This window comes from Myotis myotis, unplaced genomic scaffold, assembly GCF_014108235.1.
Source record: "Myotis myotis isolate mMyoMyo1 unplaced genomic scaffold, mMyoMyo1.p scaffold_m19_p_3, whole genome shotgun sequence".
NCBI classification, from domain to species: domain Eukaryota; kingdom Metazoa; phylum Chordata; class Mammalia; order Chiroptera; family Vespertilionidae; genus Myotis; species Myotis myotis.
The window spans coordinates 24,163,521-24,179,124 of NW_023416335.1; the positions used below are offsets into that span (position 1 = coordinate 24,163,521).

General features: G+C 50.3%; 1 protein-coding gene and 1 long non-coding RNA gene across 3 annotated transcripts in view; one reads left to right on the top strand and one right to left on the bottom strand.

Annotated features, from left to right (window-relative positions):
- ANK1 (ankyrin 1) overlaps window positions 1-6,660 on the bottom strand; it is a 135,347-nt gene extending 128,687 nt beyond the window's left edge. The window contains exon 1 of the mRNA XM_036297062.1: window positions 6,535-6,660. Coding sequence (XP_036152955.1) covers window positions 6,535-6,561 — 27 coding nt within the window. The 5' untranslated portion in view covers window positions 6,562-6,660. The remainder of the gene's footprint in view (window positions 1-6,534) is intronic.
- Window positions 6,661-9,206: 2,546 nt separating this feature from the next.
- LOC118649747 lies at window positions 9,207-14,959 on the top strand. 2 transcript variants are annotated; one of them, XR_004965728.1, is made up of 3 exons: window positions 9,207-9,303; window positions 14,121-14,309; window positions 14,424-14,959. It is a non-coding gene; the product is annotated as an uncharacterized LOC118649747 (long non-coding RNA). The 2 variants fall into 2 exon arrangements; XR_004965729.1 differs by lacking the exon at window positions 9,207-9,303 and adding an exon at window positions 10,830-10,894.
- The last annotated feature ends 645 nt before the right edge of the window (window positions 14,960-15,604 follow it).

Sequence of the window (15,604 nt, forward strand, 5' to 3'; positions counted from 1 at the left end):
GCCTAAGGAATAAGAGCTAATGATGGAACTTCAGGCTTCCCAGATCGGTGGTGAAGGTGTTGGAGGACTAGGGGAGTCTGCCGGTACCTTCAAGTCACACCGTGTAGACAGAAGCATTAGCCAGCCCTGGAGAGACTTTAAAATGACACCCCTAGCCATGCCCTGCCCTTGGAGAAAACCCCAAGCTCAGGTTTGCACTGTCACCGGATCCACCCCTCCCCACTGGGAGGTGAGGTTGCCAGGGTGAGGAGTGGGGCCTGGAACTGGTTTTTTGAGCAGCTGGAACCTGCTCCATTGTCTGCAGCCCCATGGCTGGGCCATTGGAGAACCAGCAGGACTGGCCCCGGGCCAGCTCCTTTTCAGCTTTTATAGGCACTCGCTTTGGGAAGGAAGTTGAAACCAGGCAGGTGCTCTTTCTTACAAAAGATTGCTTCTCAGTCCACTCATGGAAGGACAGAGCAGTATTCTGACCAGGATCGTCCCGTCCTGGGGAGGGTCAGGCAGGCTTCCTGCTGCCTTCTCCGTCTCCTGGTGGCACCGGTGCCTGCAGCTTCCTCCACTCCAGCCCTGGGTGGGAGAGGAGGGCTGGCGCAGGGGAGGTTTGCTTGTTCTGCTTTTTCTAATCTGTCCATAAGCAAACTTTCCCTTGAAGCAATCCACCCCTTCTCCATTCCCTGACCCTCTCCCTCCCCGGGTGCCTGGATTTCAGGAGCTGCTGGGTCAGGCCCACTACCCGCAGGTCCCCTCCTCCACTAACCGGCTTTCCTTCCTTGCAGGGCTGTGAAGGGAAAATCAGGAGAAAAATCAGCCTCAGAGGGCACTGGTGGTAAGGGTGAGCGGGAGGCCGGGGAGCAGACAATGTCATTTCTCACTGCGTCCCTAATTAGTTGTCGCTGCCTGTCAGAAAATGATGACAGAACTCTGAGCCTGGCCCAGCAAGTCAGAGACCGGGCTGGGCCAGCTGGGGCACCAGTCTGGGACCCCTGACCTCTGCACAGGGCCTGTTGGAGATTTATTTTCCAAATAAACCACCCAATCCATTCCTGACACGCAGGCCACGCTCAAGGTTTGTGCAAGTAAAGGGGGAGCAAGAGCTCAGACTCATCCATTGGGTTGAAATGACTTCATTTAACAAATCTAGTTTTTCAGCCCCATGTTCAAGACCTTGGTCGATGCCGGAGGGGAGCGGGGGAATAGTGCGTCAAAGATGAGTCAGCTGGGGGCGGCCACCCCCAGCTTGCAGGGGATGATGTGTGTAAATAAATGTCAAGGGGTAGAAAATGAGAAGCGCCTGAAGGCAAGTCCCAACAAAGTGCCAGGAGAGTTCGGAAGAAGGAGAAACGATCCTGAGAGGACATACAGAAGGCCGAAAGACATATGAAAACCTGCTCAAAGTCACTAATTATACGAGAGATGCAAATCAAAACGACAATGTGTTATCATCTCACACCTGTCAGAATGGCTATCATCAACAAATCAACAAACAACAAGTGTTGGAGAGGATGTGGAGAAAAAGGAACCCTTCTGCACTGGTGGTGGGAATGCAGACTGGTGCAGCCACTGTGGAGAACAGTATGGAGCTACCTCAGAAGACTAAAAATGGAACTCCCATTTGACCCAGTGATCCCACTACTAGGAATATATCCCAAGAAACCAGAAACGCCAATCAGAAAGGATATATGCACCCCTATGTTCATAGCAGCACAATTCACCATAGCTAAGATTTGGAAACAGCCTAAGTGCCCATCAGCAGATGAGTGGATTAGAAAACTGTGGTACATATACACAATGGAATACTATGCTGCGGTAAAAAAAAAGGAACTCTTGCCTTTTGCAACAGCATGGATGGAACTGGAGAGCATTATGCTAAGTGAAATAAGCCAGTCAGAGAGGGATAAGTACCACATGATCTCACTCATTTGTGGATTATAGGGAACAACATAGACTGATGAAAAGGGACAGACCCAAAGACTGAGAAACAGCGATCAGGCTATCAATCCCCAGAAGGAAAGTAGGGGAGGGCGGGGGTAAGGGGAAGAGATTAACCGAAGGACTTGTATACATGTATATAAGCCATACCAATGGACATGGACAACAGGGGGATGGGAGCATGAGTTTGTGTGTGGGGGGGGGGAGGTTGGGGGTTAATGGGGGGGATGAGGACACATTTGTAATACCTTAACTAATAATAAAAAAAAACAAACAAAAAAAAAACAAAATCCAAGAGCAGAGCATCTGAAAAGTCACACTCGTAAACCACTAGAGCCTCAATTTTCAGTGGCAGGTTTGTGACCAAACCCGTGTGCAGTCGTCAGCCGTGAGGCGCTTTGCAAGTAATCTATTGTTCATTCGTGATGTTTAATGAGCACCTACCATGTGCCAAGCCCCAGGCCAAGGATACAGTCGTGAGCGAGACAAGCACAGGCACCCAGAAGTGGAGCTCACAATATAAAGCTCTCCGAGCGCGGCCTGCTGAAGGAACGGCAGTGCGCACCATGCCGGGAGCCGCTCTCGTGGGAGCAGGAGGAGGCAGCAGGGTGGGAATGGTGGGCAGGCCAGGGGAGGAGGGATCACAGTACAGAGTCCAGACCCTATCCTAGAGCAATGTGAGGCCGCTGAAGATTTAAAGCAGGGCTCTGACACGGGGAGATGTGCTTTTCTACAAATCACCTTGGTTGTCCATCAAGAAGGGATCCTAGCCCGGTTGGTGTGGCTCTGTGGTTGAGCATCAACCTATGAACCAGATGCTCACAGTTCAATTCCCGGTCAGGGCACATGCCCGGGTTTCAGGCTCGTTCCCCAGTAGGGGTTGTGGAGGAGGCAGCCGATCAACGATTCTCTCTCATCATTGATATTTCTATATCTCTCTCTCCCTCTCTGAAATCAATAAAAAGATATTTATTTTTTTAAAGAAAGGATCCTAGAAAGCCAGACCACCTATGGAAAGACCACTGCTACCTTTTAAAACTAAGAGCAAATTCAAGGTTCCCCTCCGTGGCCACTCTGCCTGGTTATGCTTATACCGGATACGCCTTCTCAATAGCTAGTGTTGCAGAACCACAGCTCCAGAGCTGTGCTGTAGGCCAAGGTCCAAAGAAAACAAAGAAGGGTCATCAGCAGCTGTGATTGCAAATTACTGCACTGCATGCATATTGTGACTTGAGAGTGGCTGCCATTTCCTTTTTAATTTGTCCCATGGTGATTTTTTAAGTAAAGAGCACCTGTGGCGTTATTAATTTTCTCATTAAATTGGAAAGTGCAAGGGAGACGGGGATTATCAATACCTGGGTCGGGCCGTGAAATATAGTGTGGGTGCCTGTGTCAACAAGCAGCCTGTGTATCCCAGAGGAAGGAAGGCTGAGAACCACGGCACCAGCAGAGTTTGGGGGTAACTCCGTGTGCCGCACTACAGTCGGTCATTCTATTTGGTAGCCTGTGGTTGGGAGTTTGGTTTCAAAGGCCTTAGGAAGTCGCAGACACAGGGAGAAGTCAGAGCATACCATCTGTCTAATCTCCAGACCATCTAATGCTCCTGGTCCTGCTCAGGGTAGACGTGATGTCTTTACAACGCTGTGCAAGGACTTACATGTTCTGCCCCCTGCCCCCTCCCCAGTCTCTCCCTCTGACCTCGCCCCCTCCCACGATGTCCGCCTCCCTCTGCTCCAGCCACGCTGGCCTCCTGGTTCTTCCCACAGCACATGCCTGCCCCAGGACCTTTGCATGTGCTATTTCCCCCAGAGCTATGCGTGGCTCTCTCCCTCCCCTCCTTCGAGTTTTCACTCAATGTTTTATTTTTTATTTTTAAGGAGCTTTGAAAAGCAATATTCTTTATCCTTAAGAATGCTGCTAACCAAATCATCATGTTTTGTCAGTGCCCATAACACATTCAACGAGCCATCGTGTAAACGTTTCCTACCAAAACCATAACAGACAAATACATTCACCAGCAGTTTGATATAAGAACTCCTGGCCACCCAAGGAACAGAGGCCTGACTAAGATACCATCCAGCGGGTTGGGTCGGCCAGAAAGAAAAGCAGCTGCAGACCCAAAACTGTAAGCGTCTGACGCGGGCAGCATAGGCGAGCATCCGGGATCCTGTTGGACATTAAAGGTAAGCCATCTCCACGGTGGTGATGTCACTGAGAAATCTGTAGCTGCTGATATTCAACAAAGTTTAAGATTCTTGACAGCACACGTTAAGCCTGAGGGAATGGTCATGCAGAATCCAACTTGGCAACACAACGGCCAGCGCACACCGCACTGAGGCTTTCCCGGAGTGCCTTACTCAAATCGCACAACTCCTCCGCTGCTCCCCTGGCTGCTCCCGGCCACGGCCCTTCTCGTCTTTAATAGATGAGAGCGCGCGTATTTTGTTTGAGTCTGTCTCCTGGGCCCGCTGGAAGGTGAGCTCCACAGAGCAGGGGCCTGTGTCCTGGTTCACAGGGCTCTATTTCCAGTGCCCACCCCAGGACCCCACACAAGCAGGGGTGGGGTGAGTGTTCGCAGACCCGGAGGTCAGAGGTGTTCTGTTACTTTACCTTTAGCCAGAACTCGGTTATCTTTCTGACTTTCTCTCTTTTATTTTTTTTTTTAGCCACAACAACAAATCCCACCTTTCTAAATATGTGTCGCTTAGATTAAACTCAAAGTAAGTCCACTGACACTGCAGCCACTGGCCAAATTACACTGGGGCGAGGGGTGGAACCTGAGCCTAAAAACGAATTACAACTGACCCTGGAAGTCAAGGGTCAGCTGAGCTTACACGACCCTGTTTATAAAAACAACCCTGAAGGCTTTCGGCTCCTTTTCTAGTGCTTTCGGATTCAGCCTCACCACAGACCCAGTTCCCAGATTGAAAAGACACTGAGGCAGTACAAAGCGGCTGTCCCACAGCTACTGGGTTGGTGAAAGTACTCCTGGGGATTTAAGATATTTTGTGCATAAGGCATTCTTTATTCCTGCAAAACGCTGGGCTTGCCTTCGGGTCTGGAGCCAGCCCTTGGGTCCCTGCACCGCTCAATCGCTCCCCTGCATTCTGAGATCTGTCACGAGCAGCCCCCGAGACTCAGCACTCAGCTGCGGCCTGGGGGTGTCCCGTGGAAAGAAAAGACTCAGGTGAACGGACCCTGGCTCGCACTGCCGGGAACTAAGAGCAGGAGACCCCGGTTCCCCCACACACTCTCCCCCTTCCTGCGGGGGGCGGGGGGGGGGGGGGTTGGGGGGAGGGGGAGGGGACTCAATCATCAAGAAGACACATTTCAAAGATGCCAAACCACTGGAAAGAAATTCCCACTTAATGTTGCATCCTGACACCCAAAGACTTTCAGACAAGTGGTAGAGTACATTTTGGCCACTAGACGAGGGTCCCTCTGAGCATGTGGCCTGGGGTCCAACTCTGGCCTCCGAATCCACCACCAAGACCCTGAGCCCCTCCCTGGCACCGGACAGTTTAAAAACAGCACAGCCAGGTGCTGCTGGACAGTGATAGGTGCTATCATCGCCGGGGAGGGGTGGGGCACCAGCAACCCTCTGTGGCACTCCGCTATCACTGTAAAATATCCATCAGACCCTATCTCCCACAGCCACGCCGACGCTCTTTGCCCTTCTGCCTTAGACTTTCCTTCCTCTAGTTCGGTGGTTCTCAACCTGTGGGTCGCCAACCTGTGGGTCGCGACCCCTTTGGGGGTCGAACAACCCTTTCACAGGGGTCGCCTAAGACCATCGGAAAACACATATATAATTACATATTGTTTTTGTGATTAATCACTATGCTTTCATTATGTTCAATTTGTAACAATGAAAATACATCCTGCATATCAGATATTTACATTACGATTCATAACAGTAGCAAAATTACAGTGATGAAGTAGCAACGAAAATAATTTTATGGTTGGGGGTCACCACAACCTGAGGAGCTGTATGAAAGGGCCGCGGCATTAGGAAGGTTGAGAACCACTGCTCTAGTTAGTTAGCAACCTAACCCTCACAATTCCGTGTTTCAGGAATGGAGAAGGTATGACAGCGAGGTGACTGGCTTTTGTGGGTCTTTGAGGACACAAGCAAGCTCCTTCCAAATGGGGGTGACCCAGGTCCCCACAGCAGAGCAGCCACCCTCACAGGTACCCTTATCCTCCCTCAGGGCCTATGTTAACACACCTGAAAAATACATTGCTCAGTAAAGTCAAAAGAAACTTCCAGAACCCCAATAGATGAACTGAAAGACTATAATCCAAAGGTAGTTCTTCCCAACCTCTAGTGCAGAGAGAGCATAACTCAGAGACCCAGGGAGGGGGAACTCAATCTGACAGCAAACCTCGTGCTGTAAACAGTCCGAGCTGGACTAACGGAGCCAAGCAGAGGCCACGGAGGCCTCCAGCGACAGCGCGAGTGAGCGCAGATGTAATTATGAGGCCCAGAGCCGCCCTGGGTGACACACTGTCACATCCCCATCCCTGGGGCCGCGCAGCCGCTGGCGGGCTCCTCACCTTTCCCGGGCCCCACCCGCCCCCTCGCAGCAGCTGCTAAGAACTCACTTTGCAGAGGCCCATCGGGCAGGGCATGCCGCTGGGTCCCTCACCAGGATCCCTCGAGGGGCAGGTGCGCTTTGCTGGAGGAACAGCTGGGGCTGCGGTGGCACCGCTGCTCTGCGGGGCGGGCGCCTGGGGCCTCTGAGGCCCTGGGGCAGGCTTATCAGCAGCAGGGGCGCGGGCAGAGGGGAGGCGCCCACCTGCGTCCTGCAGATTACAGGGGTGCCCTCGTCTGCTCCCGCTCAACCACTGGACTGGCTGCATACCAGGCCTCAGCCAGCACAGTCTCTGCCCAAGGCTCCTCGGGCAGGAGCAAGGCAGGGCAGCCCCTCCACAGCTGTGCTGAGGGGCCCAGGGGAGCCCCAGCCGCCCTCTCCCCTCCGCTGGCTGCCGAGAGCATGGGGCTCAGGAGTCCTCAGAGGCCAGGCTGCCTGGAGTTGGCTCCTAGGGGACACGATGCCCCCGGATGAGGGCAGCGTTCCTTCCATGGCCCCAGCACTCTCCCCGGAGCCAATGGCCTTCTCTGCATACCCAGCCCTGGGTCTTCAGGACACGTGGCCTGACCCTCTGTCCTTCCACGTGCCCGACAGAGGGCCCTGTGCCTCAGCTGCTGATGTGAGGGAATCTAGGCACAATCTTAAAACACTGGGGCCAAAAATAACAACCTTCCTGGGAACCAGAGGTGAGTCACCACGAACCGCGCTCCTGGGGGCCAAGGCAGCGCCCCACACTCGCTGCCAGGACGTGGGGATTGCCCGGCCAGCCTGGGCCAGGCCCCTCCTGCAGGCCTGGCTTGGAAGGCTTCTTTTGCAACATCCGGCCATTGCGCAAGGGGCCGAGGTGGCACGCACCCCGTGGCTTTATCCGGTGAGAACACTGTGCCCTGGCGTGGCAGCCGGTGGCTGGTGAAGGGCATGGATGACCCAGAGGAGCGGACACTGAGCCTGGAGGATGGCAGCAGGACCCCGGCATCTGGGAGCGGCCTCCCTGACACGGAGGCTGCCGCTGACGTGTAATACACCCACATTTACGGTTCTCCAGATGCACGGACACCTTCGGGTTCCGTCCTGCCTGAGCAAGGCCTCCAGCCTCCCTCCCGTGCCTCTCCGCCTCCTGCTGGGCTGAGGCCGCTCCAGGTCCCCCAAGAGGCAGCCATCTGGCTCCGAGCCCCCCTGCGGGTCCAAACGGGCCTGCCAAGGTCCGCCCGCCGGTGACCCGCCGTGTCCACAGCAGCTGGGAAGCCCGCAGCCGAGGCTGGCATCTCAGGGCGACCAGCACCTGATGTGGCGTGGGGAGGGCAGAGCACGTTCGAGGCCACATTTTGACTAAAAATAACATCGCCGCAGTCATGAGAGCACAAGTCCTTAGCTGACGTCTTTGGAAGCACAGATTTCAAAACAATGGCTTTTTGGGGGGGATGTTGTTGTTGTTGTTGTGAGGCAGCCAGGAAGCGAACACGTACAAAAGAAGCAGGTCACGGTAGGCATGGTGTCAAAGAACTCCACACAGGACAAGTGGTCTCATTTGGCAACAGGCTGGGCCAGGCTGGGTCATGAGGGCTGAGCGCTGCCCTGGGCCCACTCGGGCGCAGGGATGGTATGGAGTCGCAGCAGGTTGGCTACACGGCGAGTTCAGCAAAGGTCCCGAAATGGACCCGTGGATGCCACCAGCCGGATGATAAGAGCAAGAAGGCATTTCACCACCCAGAAGACGAACACCAGCTTTCTTCTCAGATTTCCCAAGCTGGGAGGAGAACACGCCAACAAGTAATCATGGACTGTGGCAGTGATTTAGAAAATGCTCTGTGCGTAAAAGCTGTAATTCCAAATCTTTGGCAAGGGTAGAAGGCCGGGCAGGCTTGATTCTGCAAGGTCCTCGTATGGTGCTTCTGGCGGCAGGATGGTCTCTGTCAGTTCCCTGAGCCCCCAAACTCCAGCAGCTCAGTGTCCCTGGGAGCCAAGGTGCCTCAGAATTTACCCCCGAGAGGGCCACCTAAGCTTCTGTCTCATGGACACATGAAAAGGGAAAAAGCCAGACACAGAAGGGACAAACCAAACCACCAGGCCAAAGGGCAGGTCCCATAAGCAGCTTGATCTTAAAGATCTGGACTCATAACATTCATCCCTGGAACAGTGTTCGCCGTGATGGTCAGGCTAAGGATGGGCACATTATATGATGTGGGTTGAAGTGACATTTGTCACTCCCTTGTCAGCAGACTGCTGCCAAGAGCTTTCACAAGTTCTCTTCCATATAATATCTTTCTTCTTTTTTAAAAAATCCTCACCTGAGGATATTTTTCCCGTTGACTTTTAGAGAGAGTGGAAGGGAGGGTAGGAGAGATAGAGAGAAGCAGTGATGTGAGAGAGACATTGACTGGTTGCCTCCCACATGGGCCCCAGTCGACAGGGGCTGGGGAATGAACTTGCAACCCAGGTACATGCCCTTCCCCGGAAATCAAACCCGCGGCCCTTCAGTGCGCAGGCTGATGCTCTACCACTGAGCCACACCGGCCAGGGCTCTATCTATGAAAGGAACCCACAAAATCTGTCCCAACTTGTCAAGTGCAAGGATTGTGAGGACCTCCTAAAAGGCCAGCACTCCCCCCGCCCAGCCCTTCACATGCCCCTCTCCTCTTGGTTTCATGTTTTTATGTGCAAACTTCCACACAGTGTGCCAGGCCCCGTTCAGGGCACTCGACACTCACCCATATCATCCTCATGATGACGCTGAGGTATTCATCATCATTAGGCTCCGCCTACAGACGAGGAAATGGAGGTAAGGGGAGAGCAAGAAACCTACTCAAGAAGAGGAGGAGCCAGCTTTCAGATCAGGCTTTCTGGATGCAGGGGGGGGCGGGGGGGGGGCGGGCCGAGTCTGCCATTTTGCTTCAGAATTAACACTTTCAGTTCACAGGCAATCCATGTTCCTTCACAGGTATGGGATTCAACATCTGGCTGCTGAATGTTTCCAGTGTTCTTGTCTCAATGTTCATTTTTACAAGATGATGAATAAATAAGTTGATAGAAGAGGTTTTTAGATGTTTTATTATAAAAGTAATGGCATCCTCATTGACAAAAATGTGGAAACGGAGGGTATTGCATATGATTTGTCTCCCTCGGCACCCCCAACATTGTGATGTATTTCCATGCAGCCTTTCCTTCTGTGCATCTATCTCTTACTTTAAATTTTTTTTAAATACATTTTTGTTATTGATTTAAGAGAGGAGGGAGAGGGAGAGAGAGGAGGAGGAGGAGGAGGGGAGGGAGAGAGAGAGAGAGAGAGAGAGAGAGAGAGAGAGAGAGAGAGAGAAACATCAATGATGAGAGAGAATCATTGATCGGCTACCCCCTGCATGTCCCCCAAGGGGATGGAGCCCACAACTCAGGCATGTATCCTGACTGGGAATGGAACCATGACCTCCTGGTTCAAAGGTCAACGCTCAACCACTGAGCCATGGCGGCTGGGCTAAAATTTTTATCATGAAATATATCAAACAAAAAGAACATTACAGGAACTATCTGTACAAACACTCATGTGTGTGCTTCTCAGCTTCATTAAATTTGGCCAGATTTTTAGAAGAAGTAAGATATTATATACTACGGAAGCCCCCATGCAATGCACCTCAATCCCATCCATCTCTGTCCTAGAGGTAATAATAACTAGCCTGAATGTGGTATTTCTCAGTCCCATGAATTTTCGATACAAAAAATATCTATTAATCAGCCTTTGTTACTTCAGACTACGGAATCTGGGACATATCACCTACCCTTTCTGAGCCTCCTTTCTTCTCATCTATGAAATGGGTATAAGATACCTCTCTGCCTGCTTCACAGGATCGTTATAAGGACCATAAGTGCTCGATCTGAAAGCATTTTATCATTATCAAAGGACACAATAGTCATGCTTCTAGACGGTGTGTGTCAGCAGTGACAAACGACCTGGCTTATGTATTCCCCTGTTCCTGACAAATCAATTCAATGAGCTTTTGTGGGTTTTCTTTCCGGTTTTTCAAAATCCCAGTAGCCTCTGGTACCCATTCATCTCCATGAGCATCATAGATTTCCCTGAGTTGATTTCCGCAACCTATCCATTTGGTGGGAACACGCTATTTTCTTTAAATACACAGGTAATGGGATTTATCACAAGATAAACTTTTTTAAAAATCAGATTGTTTAGAAAAAGTGATAAAATAACTCACAAACTCACTGTCCCAATATAACCACTATTATGACTCGAAGGTTGTGTGGGAACAGGGTCATGACCTGGGCTTCTGCGTCACACAGACTGGTTCTGCCCTTAGGAGCTGCATGACCTTGGACACCTTACCGACTTCTCTCAGTCCCTGAGCAACCTCCGCCAGGAGAAGGTACGGATGCTCACTCCCAGAGGGCGCTGAGAGGACGAAACGGGTAGCACATGTGCAGAGCCCTGCCCCGCAGGGAGTGCTCAAGAAATGTTACCTGGTGTTGTTATTCTAGTGACCATCCCCACAGACTTTTAAGAATGCACACATAACACATATTAACATACCTACTCAGTTCCAGAAATAGAACTCATGGTGTTTTCTCACCTGCTTTTGTTAACAATATCGGAATATTTTTTTCACACGAGAAAAATACACGTCTGTATCGTCTTTAACGACTGCAGGGTCAGCCATCCTAGGGCTGTTGGCTACTTCATTTAGTCCATCCTCTGTTGCTGGGAACTTAGGTTCTTCCCTTTCATTCTTTTGCCAACTTAAACATTACAATGAATCTCTTGTGTCCTTGAAGGTGATTATTCCCTTAAGATCTTTCCCGGATATTTTTCAAGACTGGTTGGTGTCAGAGGTTATGAACATTTCTGAGACTTTGTTGATTTTCCTCCAGAAAATGTATGTAACTGTTTTCCTGCACCCAGACAACCAGACCCAACTGACCACAGCAATGAGGCTCCATCCAGGGATCGCACTTGCCTGGTGACATACTTTCAAGAACTGTCCTTAACTGAGGAGTGGTCTTTTTGTCCCCCCCCTAAATATCTTTTTATTGACTGAGAGAGGAAGGGAGAGGGAGAGAGAGAGAGAAACATCGATGAGAGAGAAACATCAATCGGCTGCCTCTTGCACACCCCCTTACAGGGGATCAAGCCCCATGTGCCCTGACCGGGAATCAAACCAACAACCTCCTGGTGCATGGGGTCAATGCTCAACCACTGAGCCACACTGGCTGGGCAATTGAGGAGTAGTGTTAATCCCCATTGCGATCCTGTTGCCTGCAGTTCTTCTTTGTACTGACTGCAAGTTAAGGGCATGACCACCTGGTTTGGCAGCTACACATGCTGGCTTAGCAGAGATTTATTCATCTAATTACCCCAATCCTGTGAGGACCCATAAAACAAACACTGCATTTACACCAAATCCACACCTCTGTGGGAATCTCCAAGCCAGCAGGAGGCTCCATCTTATAATAATCGTGGTAATAACGTACATTTGTAGAGCAATTTGCCATTTGCAAACATGTTGACAGACACTACGGTATGTAATACTCAAAGCAATCCTGGAGTTTTTATGATCATTAACAAGTATCAGTATTACTTCTGTTTTACAAAATGAGGGACTGAAACTCAGAAAACTGAGTTGCCTGTGGTCCTACAGCTAATCAGTGACTGAGGCCAGAATCAGTTCTTCTGACAAAATCCCCAATTCTCCCATGCTGCACTGCTTCTCCTGCTTTGTGAAAATAAATTAATCGTGTTGTTTGGGGTTAATTTATCACTGCTGTTCTCTCACCATCACTTTACAGTGAACCCATGTGTACTGGAGAATGAGAGGAGTGTGTGTTAGGGTGAGGCATAGAGAAAGAGACAGAGAGAGGGAGCAGGAGGGAGAGAATAAAGGAAGGAGAGAGAGAGAAGAAAGGAGAGAGAGGATTAATTTTGCTTCAGGTACCCCCAAATTCTAGCTGTACCCCTGAGCTAATGACAATAACATTTAAAGTGTTGAATATTCCGTTCAAGGGTCATTCTCCAGCCTGGAGGGCACTTAGACTCCTCAAATCGTCAGCTGTGCTCTCAGATTTGGCACAGTTGTCTGATTATGTATAGTCTGGCATTTCCTAAAGTGAGGCGGTGTTTGGGGAGGCAAGTAGCCATAGTGACAAATGCTGAATGTCCAAACTCAGCGGAATCATCAGTGAAGGCAAAGTTCCATGACAGGAGGTATAAAGGTGGAAGGTTATCTTCTATTCCTGCCCAGAAAGCAAATCTCAGGGACTAGCAACTCAGACTTGCTCCTTCCACCCCTCGGGTCATGGGCCTGGCCTCTCTGGAAAGAAACTGGGTTTCCACCGTGAGGCCATCTGGGCTCCTCCATGGAGGCTGCCCTGAGCCAGATCATGTCTCTGTTAATGGGTTTCACTGTCTACACGCAGGGACTGCAGGTCCATCAAGTCATACAGGATCACAGAACTCCACGTGGAAACAGCCAGGAAAGTCATCTAGCACCAGAATCCCTCTTCCGACCAGGAGGGGTGCCTCCGCCCCTTGACCTTCCAAAACGATGTGTCTCCGAGGTTCGGAAGGTCCTGCCTCACGTACAGAGGCCACCACCTGGCGACTCCCTCCTCCCGGTCGCAGTCCCACCTGCCACCACCTTCCTCTCAGCTTTCATGCTCACACTGGGCAGCTGCCGCCCCACCTCGCACAGGCTGCCTCGCCTCCATCCCGGCCACAAGCCCAGGCCTTCACACAGCCTTGGTGGTTGGACAGCCTCCGTCTTAAATTCCAGCTCCATCTCAGGTTGGGTTACCTCCCTAAACCTGACCGTGTCCAGTAGGAATAACAAGAACGTCTGCCTCACAGGCTTCTGTGAAGACTGAACGAGATCATGCTTGCACAGCACTCGCCATGCTGGCTGCGCATAGCCTGTGCTCAGTAGATGTAGCTTAGCTGTTACGGCTACCTTTCTTTTCTCCAGACACACCTTTCATTGATCCATGTTTCTCCAAGGCTTTCATCTGGAGACCCTGACGAAACACAGGACAGAGAGCAATTATGGTCTCCATTCACTGATATACATTTAATGCTCCACCTTCCCAGAGTTCAGTGACAAAGCTGGCTATGTCTGCAGGCCAACTGGAAACTGGGAAGTTCATTAGCACCCGGCTGAGGATGGGGCCCCGGACCACGTCACCTAAGCCCTGTCCGTGGGCCGGCATTGGTCCATGAGGTGACCCACTTTGAGTACGGTTGCCCAACTAGTTTCAAGCCACTTAACAACCATCATCCAAGCCAAATGTCTTCACTTTTCTCCATGTTGTCCATAGCAACATCCTCAGAGACTCTGTCACTATAAAGCATGGGCAAAAGAGAAAACGGAAATGAGATATTAAGAAATAGAGAGCGAGGTTCTGTTTTCTTTCCTCGCTGAAATGGATGTCCTTACGCTCTATCAGGAGTCCCTGTCCTTACAGCATTCTCCTCATGCTGACTCCTGGACACGTTTGTTTATAATACAACTGCATTGTTTGTAACATAACCACTATGTGGCTCTTAAGACGTTACTTTATTTCATTATAGTTATCTGTGTACATGTTTGTCTCTCTCATTAAAAGGAAAGCTCTTTGGGGGCAGATATTACAATATGTTCATTGCCAGATGCCATCGAAACATGGGGTTTTAAACACAAGAGCTGCTCGGTAATTGCCTGCCAAGTGGACCATGAATGTATGTATGCATGAAAGAATGAACGAACAAGAGATTTCTGTCAGTAAACTACTGTCAAGTATTACAAAGGAAATGAGGTTAGTTGGGCGTGACTCATTCTTGATGAACCCATGCTAGTTGCCAGAGACCACTATTTCCCCCTCACTGGTCATAAGCCATCTGTTTAATAACCCATTCTACATCTTTTTCAGGAAGTCGGCATTGTGAAATCTGTTTTCTTGAAAAGTGAGATAGCTACCTGCCTCCTGTTTTCCTCTCCAATTCTTCAGGATTCACCAACATTCCCAAGAGGGTCTCTGTGACCACACGTCCAACTTTACTCAGCACCAGAAAGGACACGCATCGGGGCTAGAAAACTCGAGTGCGTTGAACACTCAAATACTAACATCATGGTTGACTGGAAACAAGACAGACCAGTTCAGTTGAGTAGATTTTGCAAAGTCTCCAAACTTAAAATCACACACTCCTATTAATAAAAATATTTTTTAGCACATGCATTCAATATATGGGCATTTATGTACCTGCAAATCATATACATGTACTACGATGCCAAAACATTATGTATATTATAAAACACACAACAAAACAGAAATTTTAAAAGGATGAACTATCACTCAGCTGGTGTGAATTGAGTGTCAGCCTATGAACCAGGAGGTCACAGTTAGATTCCTGGTCAGGGCACATGCCCAGATTGCCGGTTCCATCCTTACTAGGGGGTATGCAGGAGGCAGCCAATCAATGATTCTTTCTCATCATTGTTTCTATCTCTCTCTCCCTCTCCCTTCCTCTCAGAAATCAATAAACATATATTCAGATATATATATATGTTTTTTTAAAAAGGATGAAATATGTTCTTCCTGCATTTTCTTGCACACTGCTGGGGTACATGGACCCTGCTTTGGAGACCACAGGACCATTGCCGTTACCATCAGGGTGATGAGCCGAACCCCCTGCAGACCAGAGAAGTTCACTGATCTCTGGAATCACCCAGCTTGTATCCTTAATCCTCCAAGCACCTCCCAAATGTGTGCCACTCGTCACAGGGTGGAGAGTCAAAACACGGCTGGACCTCCATCCCTTTGTTGGAAGCACAGGGCGAGAACACGGGCAACGGCGGTCAGCCGCCTGCCACAGGCACCTTATCCTGGACCAGTTTCTAAGCACCACCAAGCCGCCATCGCTCGTCTATAAAATAGGAAAGCTACCACCTACACTTCGGACTATTAAGAGGATTAAGTGAAGTAACGTGTAATATGGGCACAGAGTTGGTGCCCAACCAACGGCCGTCTCCTCTCATGTACGAAGCACGACTGTTTCATGCAGATGGTGGTGCCTATAAGAAACGAAGGCACTTGGCTCTCATCAAGAGCCT